At 39.4% G+C, this 21,818-nt stretch overlaps 1 protein-coding gene across 2 annotated transcripts in view; it reads left to right on the forward strand.

The window, feature by feature from the left end:
* Positions 1–21,818, forward strand: part of tex264b (testis expressed 264, ER-phagy receptor b) — a 37,164-nt gene that overhangs the window by 268 nt on the left and 15,078 nt on the right. Inside the window, exons 2-3 of one of the 2 annotated variants that reach the window (XM_029431878.1) lie at positions 628–753; positions 6,002–6,223. In XM_029431878.1, coding sequence (XP_029287738.1) covers positions 628–753; positions 6,002–6,223 — 348 coding nt within the window. Of the gene's footprint in view, positions 1–328; positions 754–6,001; positions 6,224–21,818 lie in introns of those variants that run through there. The other variant, XM_029431877.1, reaches the window with a different exon arrangement.

Below are 21,818 nucleotides of genomic sequence, written 5' to 3' on the forward strand. Positions count from 1 at the left end.
AGGTAAAACAGTTAGTGAGCTGCCATGTTAACAATAGTTGAACTTTGGAAACACCATGAAACATGAAACTTCCATTCAAAATAAATGACACTAAAAAGGAAACAATGGGCATCACAATAAAGTAGGTTGCCGGTTACAAATGTTGGTACTTTTCGAACATTAATCAAATGACCTATGCACATATTTACTGTACACATATACAATACCATTAAATATGAATTAAATAAATGTTTTTGAAATAGACCTGTTTAAAAAACAATAGTTTTGCAAGTTTATTTGTATCAAAACCCCCCCCTTTTGTCGGCGTAGATGGTACTTTCCAGGAAGTCCTGTGCAGTGTGTTATCTTTGGTGTTTAATTCATTGAAGGACAACATTACCAACTGAAAACGACCACACTTTTTTATTTTAAATGTTAGACGGTTACAGGAAATTGTAACAACTGTGTTAAGGGCTCAGAATAAGTTAAATAACGATATTTGCCGTTTAACAAGTTACTATGCCAGACTGGGTCAGTCTGTGTGTGCTCATTAGCCTGTTGATAAGTCTAATAACAATAGCCGGTTACATTTTGTGCTCGGGACTCCTCTCTGACATTACCATACTATCTGGCTCTCCTCCCGTAAAGAAGATTACATTCGCCTACAAATTCAAAGAAGGACCGTACAAAGACTGCAGACAACTTTTCAAGGAGTCTAACCGGATTGGACCAAAGCTTTCATGTATCGGAGTATACTATGATGACCCTAAAAAGGTAAACATCCATTAAGCATCCACAGCACTTACCTGTGATGCCAGTTTTTTGTACCGGTGTATCACTTTACTCAATATTTTAGCTTAAAAATAAGGCAGAGTTTACTATGTAAAACAAGTTGTGTAGCCTAGTCGACCGCTAGATGGCAATAACACCATTTTCTTAAACGAATGTAGTTGTCAAATAACAATTTATTACTTCTCAGATAACGGTCGCTTTGTATACATTAAATTCATCCTATTATGATAAATGATTAGTGTGTGGTGTAGTATGTGTAGTGGGATTTCATGCAGTCTTGACATCCTGTCTTCTAATTTCCCCAGCATTTTACAGACTTTTGGCACATTGGCTACTATTTTTTATGTTTCCCCTTGAGCAGTGTCATAGCCCATCTGTACAGGGTGTGGTGTGTTTTGTGAATTCGTAGATGTCACAGATGTCATAAAATATTATCTGAGTGCATTTTTGAGATGGTCATTTTAAGGTCCCGACATGTAGTCCCAAACAGAAGCTTAATTTGAGGTCTCTGTTGGACTCAAATGTACAAATCAATACTCTATGGTCACCTGCTAACAGCATTAATCACAATACATTGTTAAAAACTACTACTGAATTTTATTTCACGATATTGATCTATTTTTTCACAGTACAGTATTGATCGCAATTAGTTTTAGCTGATTTTGCAGTTGAATGAGATCTGTTGAATCGAACTGCTGGGGTAAGTTCTTGTAACGACATCCTTGTATGCTATTTAAACAGTAGCCTTATCTAGAGAGTCTCAGTCAGATTCCTCAACTGCTCATGTGATATACAGTATAGGTGTTTAATTGTTTTTGTGATGTGTTATACACATGTGGAAGGGGCACAATGCAAATGAGCCAATAGGGAGTGTAATTACAGCTGTGCAGAATAGAAGTTTATTATTAATCAAACATATTCCCTCAATCTATTAATCAAACAACTTTCCAGCCAGGGTTATGTTAAATTGGATTCACCCTCTGGCAGTCAGTCGACTAGCTTGTCTTGTTAGTTTGGGGCTTTCACAATATTTATTTAATATTGACCATTTTGGAGTTCCATAAAGAGTCAAAATGTGGAAACTTACAACACTTCTGTGAATGTGACTGAAACTCGTGTGGCTTCCTTTACCGCCACACCAATGCTGCTTCAAGTACAATTTGTAAGTTGGATCTCTCTGCAATATGTTTTCCTACATTGCCAACCGTTCCTGTGTGAACTACATTCATCCCAAAATCTCAGTGTCTATAAGCAGCAGGAAATATTATCTGCTGGATCTGTTTTCCTGATACATAATACTGCCCAATCTCTGGGGTTTCCAAAAGCATGCAGGGCTTGTTCGCACATTTTAAAGCAGGTCCAGCGTGAGTTGTTTTTTCAACAGGCTCAGCCGAAACAGAAGGAGAAGGAATGAGACAAGGAGCAGCAGCTTGACATGGTTAAGCAGCAGTAGGCTTCAGTTTGATGCACTCTGAAGGTTCAGCTAACAATGGTGGAAAACAGGGGATCTTTAGAAATCTGCTATTTAATATTAAATGGAGAACACTAGCTGGCTGTCATACCCATAGCAAACTGCAGACCTCTATATGACCCCTATGAGAGAATGCATGGGATGTATATGAGATTAAATATCATCAATATATCTAGAATATTGTAATATCATGCTAATAAGATTAAATAATAAAGGACTTGTTAGCGCTGATCAATTAAGTCATTTATAAAGCTAAAATGACTTTCTGGTTTCGGCTTTTCAAATGTGAAGTTGTTCTGCTTTATCTCATTGTAAACTGAATAGCTTCTGGACTGTTGGTCGGATAAAACGGGCAATTTGAAGATGAGTTCTACATTTTTCATAATTTATTGTAATTTTATAGACCAAATGAATAATCAGTTGGTTAAAAAAACCCAATAATTGAATCGCTAATAAAATAATTATTTGTATAGATGATTATACAGAGACGTGTTTCTGCTATGTAGCCTACCATACACCTCGATCAGTATTTAACCATGTTATTTACACTTGGTTACAAATGAGCAGCTCATGCTGAGTGTAATGATCAACCAACTAGTTTGGCCGTCATCAGTGATACTTTCTTCCCATGTTACCCTTATTTTAGAAGAAATATTGTATATGGAAGCGTCAGAACTCAAACTATCAGTATTGAGGTATTGAATCAACTATACTGTGATATTACCTTATCGCTTATCGTATCGCTCAACTCTTGATATTTGCAGTTATTCTCTGTCTCTGAAATATGCTGATATATGCCATTTTTAGAGCTGCCTTTCAACAGCATTTTCTTAAGTGGTGCTACTTAAACCTGCCACAGCCTGATGCACAACAACCTGCTGGAGTGTAACCAGAGTTCAGTGATAGACTCTTCTCAGCTCTGCTTCATAACACTCTTGTTATGCTCATCCTCTTTTTCCCAAGCCCGCAATTAGGATAGCAGTGGGTCCTATAGTTCCTCCGCACAGTCACAGCCAAGTCCTGATCTAAGTTAAAATAATTGGAGTAATGATCTCGGCTCATTAGCGTCCGAGCCTCAGGATTCCATTCAGTCCCAGCGTCCCCAGCCTCAGAGGGTGCTCACAAAAAGGAGGACTGGTATTCGTTGTCTAAATAGCGAGACACTGTCCATTGATATTTGTAGTGAGAAAGATTTTCAAAAGTGCAGCTGACAGAGGATAAGTGTCAGCGTGTCTAGTCTCATCCTCGGTTCTCTCACTTTTACCTCCTTTAATCACTTCCTCTGGAGAAACAAAAGACCTCAATGAGGACTTGAGTTGGTCCTCAGATGGTTGCCATGGATACAGGGCTGGAGCAGCTCTGTCTGTTCCTTCAAACGGCTAACACACATTCTGTGCCCCACTCCCTAAACCCTTCTCCTACACCAGCCACTTCACAGTTTCAAAGCAAGGGGGTTTCTGACCCTGTGCTCCCACTCCACCTCTACCCTGCAGCTCTCGTCTCCTCCGCTCCCCCCTCTGCGTCCAACTTTGACAAATGTCGGAGGGAGGTAACAGGGATGGATCATGTATTTTTCTGTCAAACTTGATATGCCGAGTAAGGGATCAGGGTCGGGGCTTGCGGTCCTTGAGACATAGATTGTCTAAATACAAAGCTTTGTGTGACAAGTGGAATTGGAGTGAAATGACACATGTGTCTGCACTTCTTCAGTGACCCATGTTTGGGTCAAAATATGATGAAAGCCTGTGCGCATGGCAGCTAAGGCAGGGGCCGGACATGAAATGTGTATCACTTCGAATGTTAGTCTTTGTGGTGAAATGATGAAATAGTAGAACATCTCTCTGATTCTTGCCCTTTCAGTCAGTCAGAGTAAAACATTTAAAATGAAAGCCTCTCTGAATCTGAGCGTGGATGGAAAGTACTTTGTATGCTGGTGAAGATAGTTTGCCTTTCTTACTTCGTTGCCTTTCCAGAGTCCATTCAGCCCATGTGCAACAGAGGCACATCACCCTTGTTCCTTCAGTTGGATTTCAGAAACTTTTTTGATTCAGATGAGCTGTCAGTGTATTGAAGAAACATCAAAAGACAGTACGCTTGTGTCTTGATGAGTGCAGAGAAGCAAACAAAGATTGTCGACAGAGGCTTGTGCTTTTGGCGCTGCTTCATTGTTCTGGACTCCCTACATGAAGCCCTGTGATGATTAATAAATTCACTTGGCTCGTACGCCCCACTGTGAGCCCCCAAAACATCCAAAGTTTTAATAACATACTCGAGTGTAAAGTTTTCCAAATGTACTTAAAATAAGGTCAGTAAAGCAGCAGCCATTAATTGGATATTTAAGATCAACGTAGTTTATATTTAAGTGTGCGGCACGTTCTATTTTAGTTTGGAGAGTAAGAAACTGACTCTTCTGTTGACTGTAGTGACAGTCACTATTATTGGTGCGAGGCTCAGCCTGACAAACAAGGTGTGCTTTACCTGTCATTTTTATCTTATATATAAGTTGTGAGTATGTTTGCTGCTTCATGCGTGGCAACAATGCCAACATATGGGAGGAAAAATCTATAACTTACACCACTGGCACGAGTAAACAGTGCGTGTAATATAGGCTTGGAACCTAAGGGAAGCAAGGCTCTGCAAAGTGTGGTTCATTCAGCTGAAGAGGCGGCGCTCTACCCTGCCTAGAGGGTATTTACTGTATTTACATCAGGCGCTGTAAGAATAAGGCTCGGAGAATCATTAAGGATCTCAAGGATCTCAGGATTTCTCCCTGTTGAGGTCAAGAAGAAGGTACCAGATACACGAGGTCAGCACTGAGAGGCTCAGGAAGAGTTTCTACCTTCAGGTGCGTGCGTGCGTGCGTGCGTGCGTGCGTGCGTGCGTGCGTGTAACTTTGAATGTGGGGTTGTTTGAAACAGTAGCTTAGTCTGCAGTGCACGGTGAACATCACACTTCTACCCATGACTGACCTTGCGTGTTGAGGAACAGAGGTGAAAATAGGCATTTTCAGACACACTGGCTATGCTAGAAGTGTAGCATTGATAGGTTTTATGGACAAATTGGATAATTCCAGCTTATTTATTACATTATTACGCTCAGCACAGTGGGGAGAAAGTCTTGGGTATCCCAGGAGTATTCATTTATAAAGAGTGTCTCCCTTTCCTTCTTCTTTTAATGGGCATCAGGGTGCTCAGAATGGAGAACGGAGCAATACTTGCTTTGCTGCCAAATGCTCCAATTAATTGGAGCTCTACTATTTAATAGGGATATTTTCTCCTTAAATTTGGCACCTGGCTGACATCAGAGAAGATATCTTTTCTTGATTTTGATAAAATCACATCATTTTCTTGGTGTATACTAGGAACTACTCATAAAATCACCTTGCATTACTCACTAGTGTTTATGAGTCAGTGTATATCAGTCTTCAGAGACGGGTACTGTGGAAATGTTGATGGCCCCCACTCCCCCTTTTTTTTCAGGGAGATTGACTGACAAGAGGGAAGATGATGTAGTGTGTTGTGCTCAAAAATGCTAGCAAACTCTATGAATTGTTTTACAATTGACAGAAAGCATTTCTTCCTTGAAAGCATTAATCTGTCTGTCAGCGCTGTTGTTGACGTATTGGAGGGAAAAGGTGAACTGTTGGAAAGACTACAGAGTGTGTGCATCTTTTCTATCTGATACATCAAGTCTATCTAGTTGATATGTTCTCTCTTATGACGTTTTTATAAAAAAGTTTTGTTTGATCCTTGTTTCTAGGTGCCGGGACCTCAGTGCCGCTATGCTGTCGGCAGTATTCTGAGCGAGGGAGAAAACAAGGTGGACGAGGAACTTTTAAAGAGCTATGAGACATCCGGCTTCAATGTCTTTTCCTTTCCCGAAGTCACACACGTGGTCACTACCTCTTTCCCCTACAGGACGTTTTTCTCTATCCTTCTGGGAATAAGGAGAGTTTACCCTCGACTAGAACACTACATCAAGGTATGATGCCAATAATAACCCTAAAATAAGAAGAAATAAAAGTATACTTTTACATGAACGCACTGCATAACTCTTACCCAATGCTTTGACAGATGTGTTCTCTGCATCTGTCATGTGAGAAATGCCTAGATTTGAAATGTACTTGTGAAGAAAAGCAGAATTATTCACTGTGCATCACAGGGAAACACACTGGTTCTTCACACACGCAGCATCATAAGCCTTAAGCCCATCACATACAGTACTTGTCCCTATGGGCTTTGATGTTCTCACAGAGCTGGTTGTACATTGAGTCAGCACACAACACATCATTAAAACATTCATGGAACACAGATATAGATAGTATAGTGGGTTTTCTATTTTGACTCAGTGTGAAGTATTTTACATTTAGACAATGATTAAATAACCATTATGATGCTGCCTGTATGCCAGGAAATCAGAAAAGGAAATGCGTGTGTGTGTGTGTGTGTGTGTGATAGAATGAATCATTGCTAACTCTAAGGTGGGCTGACGTCAAGCACGAAGTAAGTAAATGATCAATATCTATCTCCATGATTGTCACATGCACATCTGAGTCATACTGTGTATGTTTTCAGGCAACACAAAGTTAAAATATGTTTTGTGAAAAGCGGAGCAAGTCAAATCCTTTATTTACATCCCCTGGAGGGTTGGGAGTTGTTTGTTAGGTACAGCCGGATGAGATCTATAGTTTGAGAGAAGGTGGAGGCGTGGAGTGAACTTTAAGATGGAGGAGAAGAAAGAAAGAGAACAATTTGAGCTCCTTTTAGCACTATTTTATGAATACTCTCGCTGAGCTCTGCTTGAGGGATGCTGGGAAAGTGAGTCATTGTGATGAGCCGAGACTTTTGTGGATGTGGTTTAATTATGCAGTGTGCTGAAACAGGTGGCAACACCACAGGTTGTCTCCATCACTCTGCTTCTGCTGGAGGAAAGTGTTTGTGTGTCCTGTCTGGCCGCCTCCACCATCTGCTTAGACACTGTTTAAATTTGGCTCTGCTCCAGTGGCACTTAGCCTGTCTGAGAGGTCAGCTCATAGCCATCAAAGTGGACATTAGTCTCCGTTACCAGCAATATTATATCATCTTCTGATCACTGTTTCTACACTTGCTACATATCATTTACTGTGTTGTCTCAACTCTTACTGGCTGTAGTTAGTTGTAGCCGATATCTCCATATAATGGGAAATACTATAATAAACAAAGCCCTCTCACAAACTCTGTAACATAAATAGATATGTCTTGAATCAGATACAATAATAGCTACTACTGTTTGATGGTCTTTGATTCCCTTTCTCTACTTTTGATACATGGATTTAAATATAGGATTTTTCCAAATACTCAATTGGCAGTTTATTAGGTACATGTAGCAACAAACAAAACAAATGCAATCTAACTAATGACCACAAAGTTTAATCATCAACTCTCTAAAACAGTTTCTGTATAAACTTCATGAAGGATGACATTTGGTGCAGGCTGTTGTGTTTGGCTTCTTTAGTTTTTAGCTAGATGGTCAGAATGAACTAAATGAACAGAGGGAATATAGGTTCTATAATGTCTCATGTGGGTGGCTCACTGTCATCCATTATTATCCTTCCAGCTATTAATATTCAACTCTCATATTGACCTGTTCTGGAAGAAGGCAGGCCTAGAGGGCAGAGGATTATTATATTATATTATATTATATATTATCTGGAGACCTCTGAAATGTAAATTTATGTTCATGGAATTTCGTGGTTGGATATGCCTTGGACCAAGGCGTGAAAAAAGAAAAAAGATTGTTGTAAGAGTTCTGGATCTTGGATTTCTGCCATTAAACACATATTTTATCCTCAGCTATGAAATCCAGTGAGAAATGTCTTGTAGTTATGATGGCCCAGAAAATCTGTTTAATTTTAAATGAATGTAACATGAATGACATCTTTGGGTGTAACTCGCTGTTTGGACAGTTCTTCAGTGCAGGTGGACTTTGCAGCTGTTGGCTCTTTATTTTCGGACTCTAGTACATTTGTAAAGTGGAGTTGTACTGTGAAAAAAATAAATAAAAAAATAATAATAATATATATATATATATATATATGTATATATATATATATATATTTTTTTTTTTAAAGAAAGCCATGTAGTTATTTAAATACAGCTGTGCGAGCTTGAGTATCAGTTCAACATGGATGATGTTATCCTCCCTGCGTGGTCTCAAAGCACAATGCGCACCACTTGAGTCGAATTTGTTGTGGAAATTCACAGAGAAATTCAGTTCTCAATATTTTATTAACGTGTTACCTCCTGGAAAGTGATTCTCTTGCATCACAGCGTTCACCCAGAATGCCCCTTGACACGGATAACAAGGTCTAATCTGAGAGGCAGCATTGCCTTTTGAAGGCCTAAAATGAAATCCTCATAATATTACACTCAAGAGTGATAACCAAGAATTGAAATTGTTTGAGCATTTAAAAGAACCATATTTATTACCTGTAATTTCATGATTCGTTTACTTGGTTTAAGTCACTGCATCTTGCAACTGAACAACACGGTTGAATTTCAGCCTACGTGCACGTTTTTCGCAGCCTAACATCGTTTAAACAGAGCTGCTAATATTTATTGCGAGAGCAACAAGTTGTGTGTGTGTGTGTGTGTGTGTGTGTTAGGTAAATAAAATAGGGATCCTGATTGGGCGGGGGAAGCGGTTTATATCTGTATAAAATTAACAACAATATTTCAACTAAAACAAGGCTCACATTTAACAGAAGCAGCCTAACGACACAAACGGTTCTCAGTCAGTTTGTTTTAGTGAATAAAGCATGCTGTTGATGGCGGACACTTTGAATATCCCAAGTGGCGAGACCTTTTCAAACAAGCTCATCAGCATTTAACATGCCTGGCTTGTCATGGCAGAATGATTTCTGTCTGTCGGACACTTTGAGTCGCTGCCCCACGGTTGGGCCTGATATTTGCCTAGTCAGACCATCGATTGGCCCCAGTGTTTTTCTTCCGTGCTGTGGCTCTTTAGTGGTGGGCTACATCACAGATGCCTTGGCATCTTGAGACTTGATTTCGAGCACGGTGGCCAGGCCTTCAGACTGGATTGGGGACTTGGGTAGCAGAATATTATTGCTGACATTCACAGAGATCTAAAGGTTTGTGAAAGGCAGACGATGGAACATTTGTTCGCTTCAGGGCACTGAAGTTTCTTGCCAGCACAGAGGTTCTGGACTGAATATAAAGCAAGTTTTCTTTTGTTCCTTTAGAAATGGCCTTTTTTAGCAACTGACACACATGGTGTGACAGTGATCATAAAGTCATTCTCAGCACGATAGAGAATGAAGCCTCATTTTTGGGACATAAGGTGCTGCCTCTCCCAATTCTTATTAGTGGCGTCCACATGGGCGAAAGTGATGCAAAGCAGTGCACAGATGCTAGTCCGCAGGGCCTGTTAATCATGCAGACTTTTGGCAAAAGGTGGCGTACGTTCAGAAAGGTCAGAAAAGGTTGTGGGGTTTATATGCCTCACAAAGTAATGGGGCCAGTGTCATATGCTGGAAGATTTAGAGCCTGGCTAAATTAAAATTCTGTGGGGTGTATAACTTTTGAAATATTGTTATCAAGAAGAAAGAGGACATATTCCTTCAAACACTTTATTCCCATTGGTAGGCTTAGGCTCCATATGGAGGAGGAACTGAAATTAAATTCAAAGCCCCTTAAGGCCCTGTCACACATGAAATATCGGCAATACGTTGATATAAATTAAGGGTAAGTTGTGATCATTTGAAGGACGCAGACGATACGCCGAACACGACAAACTTTTCCACAGCGGTGTTGTAGCTGACGTATACATAATGAATTACTATACGTATGTCAAACCTATTGATAGCGTGTCACTTACTTATATAAAACGTATCAGAGCGTCTGGCTAACGGAGCTGAAAAAGTGCCATTTGGTTCACGTCATGCTGATGCTGGAGAACAGCTAGAATGTACTCTTGTCGCAGCCTCTCAGCATCCTCCATGCTCTCTGATGATGGGCTGATGTATTCATCAAGATGTGCTGTGAAGAAGTGAGGATGATTTTTGTATACGTTTTGCATTCGTTGGGCATTCGTCTGATACATTTCGTATAAGTAAGTGATGCTCTATCAATAGGTTAGACATGCGTATCTGTATACGTTCACTTTTACGATCCGATGACAAGTTGGACGTATTTGGACAAATTGTGAGCTATTTTCGTATACGTTTCCGCCATACCTTTAGGCTTAACTCATGACACTAACGAGGTTCAGGGGTCAACCCATGTGATTAGGTTGATTTTATTAGCAAAGTGTCCACTTAAATTCGAGATTAATGAAAAATGCCTTGTTTAGAACACATTCCCCATCAAATTGTCAACTTTTTTTTAACGATATAGCCTATGCCAAAGAAAAAACAATTTATTTTAAAATGTATATCAAAATCCAATCATCTTTTTTCCCCTGTAAACCAAATATGACATGCGCTCATGTAAGCTAGCACCAACCAATTTCAACCAAAAATATCATGACATCCATCAATCAATCTGCAACTTTTAGCGCCAAGGTAGGTGTGTGTGGAGCCACAGTCCTTTGTAGCTCTGTATCATTGTAAGTCCGTCCACTTTTTAGCAGCCAAATCAAAGACGAAGGATTTGATTTAAGTCTCTCTTGTAACTGTACACTCAAATATTCAGTTTAACTGGGGACATACGTCGGAGTACAGAAGCTAAAGACGCTCTAAATTCTGTTTCACTGGGACTTTGAATTTCCATCTACAAAATTACAATCTTCAATGAGCTTCTGTCACACAGGAATTTTTATAAATGTCCAACCTTTTTATATGTCTCTCATTTACAATCAGTCAAAAAACCTTTAGCTGCCATCTGCTGTGGCAACTGACCAACTTTTTCCTCATTTAAAACCTAATTAAGCATAACTTTTCCAATACATTGCACATAGACGGTGGCTTGAATAATACATTCCAATAAAAAATACAAAGTAATTATATACACAATTCAACATGCTTCAAATATGGAATGCATGTCTTCACATTTAAAGGTTCAATGTGTAATTCTGAGCCACCTGCTCCAAAGAAATAGGGGGCAGTATTTCACCTCGAAACTGGGTCCAAAAAGATGTGAAATTCGACCAAACGGCTGAAACTCTGAGAGCCGGTCAGAAAACCCTGCTGTCATATAATCTTCATGTGGGGCTTCTCCATCGGTGTTTACTGGGGCACTAATGTTAACTGGGGGCTGTAGTCCGTGTAACGTTACGTTAGTTTGTTTGTTGGACTAAATTCAAAGTGGCAGAAACTAGAAAACAACCATCAAACATGGTGGCGCCGCCAGGAGAGCAGCCCGTCGGGGGAAGAGAGAGGTCGGCAGAACCTGCACTCGGCAGCCTCCGTTAGATGGAGCCCCAGTCAGTGCAATTCCCCGGTGCTGTGGCTGAACTCGAGCTAACTGCTAACTAAAGCTGCTGGTCGTTTTATCGTTTCTGCCACTTTGAATGTAATCCAATAAATAAACTATAAAACTGACGGAACATGGCTGTAATATTTACAAGCCTGTCAGGCACAATACAGCCATGGTCAGGCAGCTATGCTTGTACCAATATACAAATGGCAGTAGAATTTACCCAATTTACTATTTGGTTTATGGTCAGTTGGGTTCGTCATATCCAAAATATCATACAATTCATTAAGATTCATCTCCCAAGAGTAAGTTCTGATAGCCTATTGGTAAAGTATGAACTGGTTGGGTATCATGCCTGTTGAAGGCGTCTCCAACACGTTTAAACGTTTTGTTCTGTTTTACTTTTTTTGATCTCCTCAATCCATCTATAATTTCTATGAAAGTTTGAGAGTATCACACCTGTTTAATATCCCAGTTGTCCTTCCTAATCTTTCTTTTTCTAATTCCCTCCTGATGTCTTTTATTAACAGGCATTGTTTGGAGTTTTATACCGGCTTGATTACTCTCTATGCAATAAAAATGAGGGTGAACGCTCAAGTTTAAGACCTCAGACATTCTATTAGCAGGTTTTATTTCTTCTTTCGATGAGAACAATTTAGTTTTAATGAAGTCAATATCTCTGGTATGTTTTATTTTTAACCAATTAATTATATTAATGAACAAAAATGTATCGGGCCTCTTTCATCAAGTATGTTGCATCACGATCCTGCAAGCTAATTCCCACGAGATGCTCTGTGGAGTTTGCCCGTCAAATGTTCAAATAGGCTTTCATCCTCAGGCAGCTGGGAATCTACTGTTGGTGTTAAATGTCACATTTACATATGATTGATCCGATTCAAACTTTATCCTCTGTTGCGCTGTCGCTCTGAATCAAGATCAGGCAGTAGGGTGTGATCACAATTTAAGAAGTGTGGTTATTTCTGGATATGGGACAAATTGTTTTGTGCCTGTGGCCATCTTATCAATCACTTAGGATGCGAAGATCGAGCAAATGCTTAAAAGATGTTCGCTGTCTACTTTGATGTTATCAGTCTGTGATTGTGAGCTGGTACATTTGTTTTCACTGGTTTGTCCTGCTGATGCAGTGACAATAATGTTAAAAATGACTGGAGTAGCCGACTAAAGAGCTTTGGTAATATATGCACTACTGGGTGGGATAATAGAATGTCCTGCATTCAAAAGCAACCTGGACATACTGTGAAGTCACCTGCTAAAGTTAAACCTGCACCTGTCGTATAAAGCAAAGTCCAAAAGTCTTTCAAAATGTTTAGTTTTTGCAATATTTGGACTCATAAAGCTCTTTCCAACTCCTGGACGGTCTGTATGTCTGTGATGTGGCTCAGCTAAAGAAGAGAAGAACGCACACGCACTCATTCTCTTATGTCGGCTAAAATATTCCAACAATTTAGTCGTGTCTTTTGTTGAGATAGACATGCAAATTAAATGACTTTGCTCCAGTGTCCTCTTGAGGGATTTTCTGAAAAGCAATCCAAGAGGCAATTTTGAACCATTCAAGTATGAGTCGGACAAGAGGGTGGGGGCACATTACTAAGGTGCAGAGGTTGGGACCTCACCAAGATAACTAAAGAAAATGGGAAAGATAAAAAGAAAAGAAGAGGCTTAAGACTTAACTGCTTTATTCAGCTCAGTGACTTTCAAACAGTCCTTGTTCATTTGTCAGGGCTGAGTAAGTCTGTGTAAAGATGGTTGTTGCTTGAGTGACACCTGGATTGTTCGTATTGGCACTCATGCCGGCAGCCCCTTTGAACAGTTTTTTCCCTTCAGGGCTTTGAAATGAAATGAAGACTATAAAGGGGCTATAGAGATACTATGTTCCATCATCCCCTCCTTTATGTGAAACATTAGGACTCTTACAAAATGTCTGAAAAGACGGTAGTACTATTGAGGAAACACTATTGTACTACCGTGTTGACACTAAAAGATAACCATGTAATGAAGCAAAACAGGCTGATTGTAAAATGCCAATTTAACACCTGGCCACGGACTACAGATTAAAACGATCCTCCTCGCTAATTCTGGCACATTTACAGTAATGCTTATTAATATGTACTTTCCCTGGGAAAGAAAACGGTATAAAAAAACCTCAAGAAAAGAAACGTAGCATTAACATGAGGGGTTTATTGGATGTGGTTGGAGAAGTGAAGCAATAGAAATGAAGGGAAAGCAAATTGCTAGGGAAAGGAAGGTCGCATGCCACTGATGGAGTGGTATCCTCCATAATCTTACAGATTACTGTCATTAGCACACGGGCTACAGGCAACAGTCAAATGTCGTCCTGAATTACATGTTCGGTGTTGCCACTGAGTGCTAGTGTTGGATTTGCAGTGCCTTGATTCACACATTTAAGTGCTTTAAAAGCAGAAGCTAAGAAAAGAGAAGTGTCAGAAAATGGAAAAAAGAATGTGACAAATTAAAAAGACAATATATCTCGAAAAAGTTTTGTATAAGAGTGCAATTTTAGTCACTGAAGTGCTCAAGTTCAAGTGTTGGCGACAGTTCAATTCCATTTTCCAGTTTCAGTTTTGCTCTGTGTTCAGAAAAACTTTCCTGTGGGATAAGATAGAACGCACGGTCTTGTGGTCATGTTATCTGTCTCTGTTCCCTGCAGCCACTGAAAGCCTGCTGTCATTATCAACCATCAGGTGAATATTACCGTTAAAGTCATTTTAACAGTTGGTAGTGTCCCTGCAGCATTTAGCTCTTAAATATGTCTCGGTTCTCAATTCTGAAAGGATGGATGTTATTTTTCTGTCGCTACATTTCTTCGTCTGCTGCAAGTATTACGCAAGAGAAATCATCAGCATACATCTTCTTCATAATCTGTGAACCCTGCGGACTGCAATCTGAACTAGATGCAATAAACAAAACGGGGACCACATGCTACTAGAGGTCAACAACTCTACAGGGAACCTTTAATGATGAAGTGTGTTTTCGCCCAGTCATAAATGTGTCCCTGACCAGATGATGAAGGCCAATCAGATACTTGGATCTCATCTTGTATGCACATGCATGAACACACCCTCAACTAATGTGTGTTAATACTCACATTATCATGGGGACATGTGGGCGTAGTGTAGCATATAAACCTTCTGAGACAAAAGAGGAGTTCTTCTGATCAGGACAAAAAAGGCCACAAAGGCAAATTAAACTTGTAATTTACCTTTTTTTAAGGACAGGTGTATCATCGTATCAATAACAATTACTATAATTGATGTTACTTTTGCTTTCACTGGCTAATCTTTGATTTATTGTCTGTTTTTTCTGGTTTCAGTTGGGGGCGCATTATGTGTCACTGATGTATTTTGTCCATTTGTGTTGTCTTTTATAATCTTGAGGGTTGAATAGAAGTGGTGGGTTAAGTACGGTGGCCCTGAAAGGTCAACACACTGCAAATTTAAGACTAGAGACCATTTTGCGATGGGATCAAGTCAGCCACAATGCCAAATTGGGACACATGCACACGCAGACCCACAAGGTGAAAACACACGCAAATAGACACAACACAAAGAAATGTGAAGAAACCTCTTCCTCAATTTTCGGCGCATCGTGTAAAAAAAAAAAAAAAAGAAAGAAAGAAGAAATCACACAACAACAACAGAAGCTGTTTCCAGGAGACACTAAAAAGTGATGCGCACAGCTGGGACATGCTTGTTGTTGCCATGGTTTGTGCCTTGTGATTTATGAAGTAATTCAAGTCGACTATCCGTAACTGTGATCGCCTGATTCAGTTATTATAAGAATAAGCAAAAGGTTAAGGCTAAGTTAACAGAAGATATCTGCAATAATATCTAAATAGTTTGATAATGATGTTAAAAAAAGTAAAAAATAAATAGATTTTAGCTCATTTTCCTACACCGCTGACAGATAGCTGATTTAAATCAGCTCATAATCCACAAACAGCAGCAACAACAGGCGCTGCGTGTCCCGGCCGGTGCATCACTTTTTAGTGACTCATGGAAACAGTTTCCATGTTTGCATTTGTCGTAGTAGTTGGTGAAGATGTTTCTTCATTTGCTTGTGTGTTGAGCTCTCAGGTCCACCGTAATTAAGAGTTGCTTTTTTTCTTGCTCTCAGGGAAATGCTAAATTGTATATATAAATTGTACATATATATATATATATATATATATATATATATATATATAGATAGATAGATAGATAGATAGATAGATAGATAGATAGATAGATAGATAGATAGATAGATAGATAGATAGATAGATAGATAGACCTAAAAACAAAAACAGCCCGGGGTTGAATCTCGCACAATGGTGGGGAGCACTTATCTGCCGCTTTTTCCCGTCAGCTGTCCCCTTCACTGCTGACAGCATGGTGTTCAGTTATGTTTTTTCCTTTCTCCTCAGGAGACATGGGGCCATTGTTGAGGCAGAAATTGTTGTTTGTATCCGTCCCAGTACTCAGAATGATCATTTGTCGGCTGTTTTTCTCTGAAACAAATCTCAGTTTTTCCCCATCTATCTCCCTGAGGGCAGCAGATCTTCACTTTCTCCATCAATTTCCACTGTCTTTATCTGATCTAGGCTGACTCTTTCTCTCTAAGATACACAGGAGGTGCAATGCCCACTGGGATTTGGTGTCACTGCGAACTTCGCTATTTTTAGACAGTCAAATGCTGGAAATGTTAATAGTTTAGTTTTATTCCCATGGCAGCTAAGCTGTTATCACTATTATCTGCAAAAGAGCAAGCGTTTGTGGCCATCTAGCCAGGTTTTTGTTTCTGCTGCTGTGGAGAAGTGATTTCATCCAGACACTTACACTTTTGTTTTTCTTTATTTCATACTTTTTTTGTAAGATTCATGTTTTTTGGGTTTTAGACTGTTAGTCGGGCAAAACAAGTTGAGCTGTGGTAGAAAGTTTTGCGCAGAAAATTGTTTTCTGACATTTAAACTATTAATTTGAATAATAAGGAAGACTTATTTATATGATTTATAATGAAGATAACTGGTGCAGGAGCTGATTGGAACACAACGCCTCTATTACACAAAGGGTTTGACATGCTGTTGATTATTCCCATTGATAATTATTTTGTATCTTCTGAATATGATATTCATTTGTGGGAGTTCCTTATCCAAGCAACCCGTTAAAGGCAGATTCATGGAGACTTGAACTGGATGTGATTCATCAAGAGCCAACTGGGAAAAGCATGTCTTCTTTCTGTATGTGTTGGGAGTTAATGGCTCCTCTAATGAACCACTGCTGGTAGTTTGTACGTGCAGTAAGCTTTTTTTTTATGTTAGGCTTGACTTTGGTGCTTCCACAGTGCCAGCACTTTTTTTTTTCCTTGTTAAAATATTTCCTCTGGTGGCTGAATTTATTCACTATATTTGTCATGCCATCCCAGAGTGCCTCTTAAATCGCGCTGGTAAAATATCTCTTCTTTGAGGCAGGGAGTGCTTTAGTGCCGTCTTCCCTACCAACTCTCCCAGCTCCACACTGGAGATAAATTTACTCTTCTTTTGTCTGTCATTAAATTGCTGCTTGTCAGGGAAATTGCAGTAAAACAGAATAGGAAACTATACACTTAGTAACATCCCTTGACAAACAGTCATAATTAGTGTGAGGGTCTTACCTAATTGTTATTATCGAAAGATATTATTCTTTGGCAATCTTCTTTGAGCTGTTGAAATACACTCTTATAATTTAATTATCACCGTTATTGCACTAATTAACAGCAAAATACATCCAGACTGTCAAAGAAGTCATGGAAACTAAACTCTAAATCATGTGAAATCTGTACTTAACCCAAGTACTGGTCTGGTCTGGTTTTATTAGGAATCTGGTAAGAGTGTGCATGTAAATATCTGGCCCATAATGTGACCAGCGCACTACCAAACTACAGCAAAAAAGATTTGAATAAAATAAATGTGTAGTTTGTAGAATTATTTCTTTATGTGCGGTGGGCCTCCATGACATTCCTGGAAAAAATAATCCATCAAGGGAAAGTGTATAGTTGTGTTGTGCCAAAGGGGGATCAGAAATATTGTTTTAGAGCTCTAAAAATACCCTGTACAGTTTAATTTATTTATCCAAGGGCAAATGTTTTTACACATTGGTCCCGTGCAGATGTTGTTCCTCAGGCTAGGAACCTGGAAAGAGGAGACAACAGCACATCCTCTTCTTCATGTAGACCATCCCTCACTAGTACCCTCGAGCAACTGCAGAGTTGCTACAAATACACAGTCAGCATGAGAAAGTGCTTGAGAGGCGATTAAAAGTGTGTGTGTGTGTGTGTGTGTGTGTGTGTGTGTGTGTGTTGTTGGTAATCCCCTACACTCAACACATTGCATTCATTTGTAATCCTTTGTTGATGCAGATTTGCCTTCACTAAGTTTCAGTATAACAAAGCACCATAATAACAAGGTTTATTTAACTGTGACATGTGAATTAGCTCGAGCTTTCTATTCCCCATTAACTAAGCTTCCGTGGTACTTTGAATGGCTCCCCATGAAACAGCTTTGACACAGGCTGATGTGTGTTTGTAATGCTTGTGAAGGGAAGTATCCGCTCCTGAAGATGCTTCTGAGAACATCTGCAGTTATCCTCCATAGTATAGTTATCCTTCCACTTTAGTGAGCAAAGTATTGAGTTTGGCCTCAGTTTCTTTTTTCTTTCTGTTTTTTTTAAACAATTTAATCAAAGTAAGGTGAGGTCATGTTCTGTTGGCCCTTGTAATTTCCCATGTCTATTCCCTTAATAATGCTACAATGTAATAATGATTTCATGCCTGAGAAACAAAATAATATCTTTGTCTGAAAATATTGCCATTTCTGTGCAGAGGAGTGGATGTGAAAAAAGAAAAGAAATAAAAAGACCTTACTATGACCCTGTTGCTCTCGACTGCCTTAAGTGTTCTCCTGGGCTCCTGAGGCCCTGATACCGTAGGAAAAGAGTATGGAGAAAATCAAACAGAAATCAATAACTACACTAACCTCAATCCCCAAACCAATTACAAAAGCCTGCCGTGCACAGTTTGTCTGGGCGATTCCACTGAGGGTCTAATTATTTGTTTATAAGACACAGAGAAACTGACCTCTCGTATAGCCCGGTTCACTGGGTTAGGTTGTTGTTTTACTCACCTAGAAGTGACTGTAAGTACAGGCTTGTGGGTGCAAAAATAATAAAATCACAGGCATTTTTTTAAATCACATTTTCCTAAATTCTAACATGATTTTTCCGAAACTCTTGTTTTCTCCGACTAACATTTAAAACCCGAAATATACGAATGTGTTTGCTCAGTTTTGCAGGTGTGAATAAGAAACGGTGTAATTCTCAAAGCAACCACAAAGGGCGAAGTGCTCCCTCTAACTGCGCTGCCAAGGAAATTGCGTCTCGGTGCTCTTTGCACATATTTAAATCAGGTAATATTTTTTACCTATTACGTATTAATATTTTCTATGCAAATTAGCCTCATAGGAAAAACAGTCCAATTAAAAAATATCAGTGCTAATGGCCACACGCAGTGCTAGTGGAATTATTAGTGTCTTCATTTATAAGGGCTGTCAGACTGGGATATTTAATCCCAAATACAGACTCTCTCTCTGTCGAGTTTAAAATCTTTTGCTCTCCATTGTCCTCCCTACTGTGTTCATTTATACGTTGCTACATGGATAATTGTAATCTAATGCAAAACAATGGGTGTGTTTGCAGTGTAATATCATGAGCTATCTTTTGTGAATCGGACCTTGAGACGGGGCAGATGGCGGTTGCAAGTGATGCACTGTTCACGGTGCTATAGCGGCCGCAATCCATTCTTTGTAAATGCACCCGTCAGCTTGCTATGACATAAGATAAAGACAAGCAGCGACTCCTTACGATGAAGAGAATGTTAGCCACTTTTGCTTGAAAACAAATCACTTAAATGATAGATTATCAAAATAGTTGCCAATTATCTATCTGTCAATCTTCTAATTGACTGATTGCTTCAGCCCTAAACTTTTATGTTACACAGAAATGCGCATTAAGTACACGTGTGTGTGTGTATATATATATATATATATATATATATATATATATATATATATATATATATATAAATAAATAAACAAATAGAAATACAGTAAAAAAATATATATAAATTAAAAAATATATAAATATATATCTGCCTTCTGTACAGGTATAGTACTGGGTTCATATTCTGGTCATATTATTAGCTAAATGTGTATTGTCTACAGTACATGCTAATAAAATACTTAAACAATGACTGGACACAACAATGTTTTTCAGGCAGTAAATAGCTGCAGCATTCATGTTGTGGTTGTTGAATGCAAATCCCTATTTCTTTGTTATTTATTCACTCATAGTTTAAGATAAATGTAAGTCTCTTAATTTAAAACAGTACCTTTTGTTATTAACTTTGTGAAAAACAAATTTAGCTTTCCTTTATTCTTCACTCACTTGTCTGGCCATCACTGTTGGTCTCAAAAAATAAGAAGTACTAACCACTCCACCTCTTGTCAAAGAGCAGTTTTACTTTTCCATTAATGAAAATAATATTTGAAACTTTAATGTGCTAATGCAGCTTCTGCCTTCTGTTTTTTTAGAAGGAATTCATTCGAGGTGGGATTATTTTTAATGGATGTTTAGTGGTTAGGCAAACAAAATAATGGAAAGAACCCATGAAACCTTGAAATAATCATTTATGAAGGCTGATGCACAGATAATGAGTTATTCAGCTTTGAGCAGAAGCAGCCTTAAAGTTTTCTAAAATAATATATACAGTATATCTCAAAAGTGAGTACACCCTTTAGATTTTTGCAAATATTCTGTTATATCCTTTCAGGGGATAACATTATCCTACTGAAACTTTGATATAACTTAAAGTAGTCAGTGTGCTGCTTGAATAACAGTATAGATTTATTGTCCTTTGAAAATTACTCAGTACACAGCTGTTAATGTCTAAACAGCTGGCAACAAAAGTGAGTACACCCCATAGTGAACATGTCTAAATTGTGCCCAAAGTGTCAATATTTTGTGTGACCACCATTGTTATCTAGCACTGCTTTAACCCTCCTGGGCATGGAATTCACCAGAGCTGCACAGGTTGCTTCTGGAATCTTCTTCCACTCCTCCACGACGACATCACGGAGCGCACGGATGTTGGACACCTTGCACTCCTCCACCTTCCTCTTGAGGATGCCCCACATGTGCTCAATTGGGTTTAGGTCTGGAGACATACTTGGCCAGTCCATCACCTTAACCTTCAGCTTCTTCAGCAAGGCCGTTGTCATCTTGGAGGTGTGTTTAGGGTCATTATCATGTTGGAAAACTGCCCTACGGCCCAGTTTCCGAAGAGAGGGGATCATGCTCTGCTGCAGGATGTCACAGTATATATTGGAATTCATGTGTCCCTCAATGAAATGCAGCTCCCCAGTGCCGGCAGCACTCATGCAGCCCCAGACCATGATGCTGCCATCACCATGCTTGACTGTAGGCAAAACACATTTGTCTTGGTACTCCTCACCAGGGTGCCGCCACACACGCCGGACACCATCTGACCCAAACAGGTTTATTTTGGTCTCATCAGACCACAGGACATGGTTCCAGTAACTCATGTTCTTGGATTCATTGTCTTCAGCAAACTGTTTGCGGGCTTTCTTATGCATCGGTTTCAGAAGGGGCTTCTGTCTGGGGCGACGGCCATACAAACCGATTTGATGCAGTGTGCGGCGTATGGTCTGGGCACTGACAGGCTGACATCCCACTTCTGCAACCTCTGCAGCAATGCTGGAAGCACTCAGCATTCAGAGAGAATTGTGCCCAAAACACCAAATTTAACAGCCCTGCTTATCATTTACACCTGAATCCTTGTAACACTAACGAGTCACATGACACCAGGGCGGGAAAACAACATCATTGGGCACAATTAGGACATGTTCACTATGGGGTGTACTCACTTTTGTTGCCAGCTGTTTAGACATTAACAGCTGTGTGCTGAGTAATTTTCAAAGGACAATAAATCTATACTGTTATTCAAGCAGCACACTGACTACTTTAAGTTATATCAAAGTTTCAGTAGGATAATGTTATCCCCTGAAAGGATATAACAGAATATTTGCAAAAATC

Source organism: Cottoperca gobio, chromosome 5, assembly GCF_900634415.1.
Source record: "Cottoperca gobio chromosome 5, fCotGob3.1, whole genome shotgun sequence".
Lineage (NCBI taxonomy): Eukaryota > Metazoa > Chordata > Actinopteri > Perciformes > Bovichtidae > Cottoperca > Cottoperca gobio.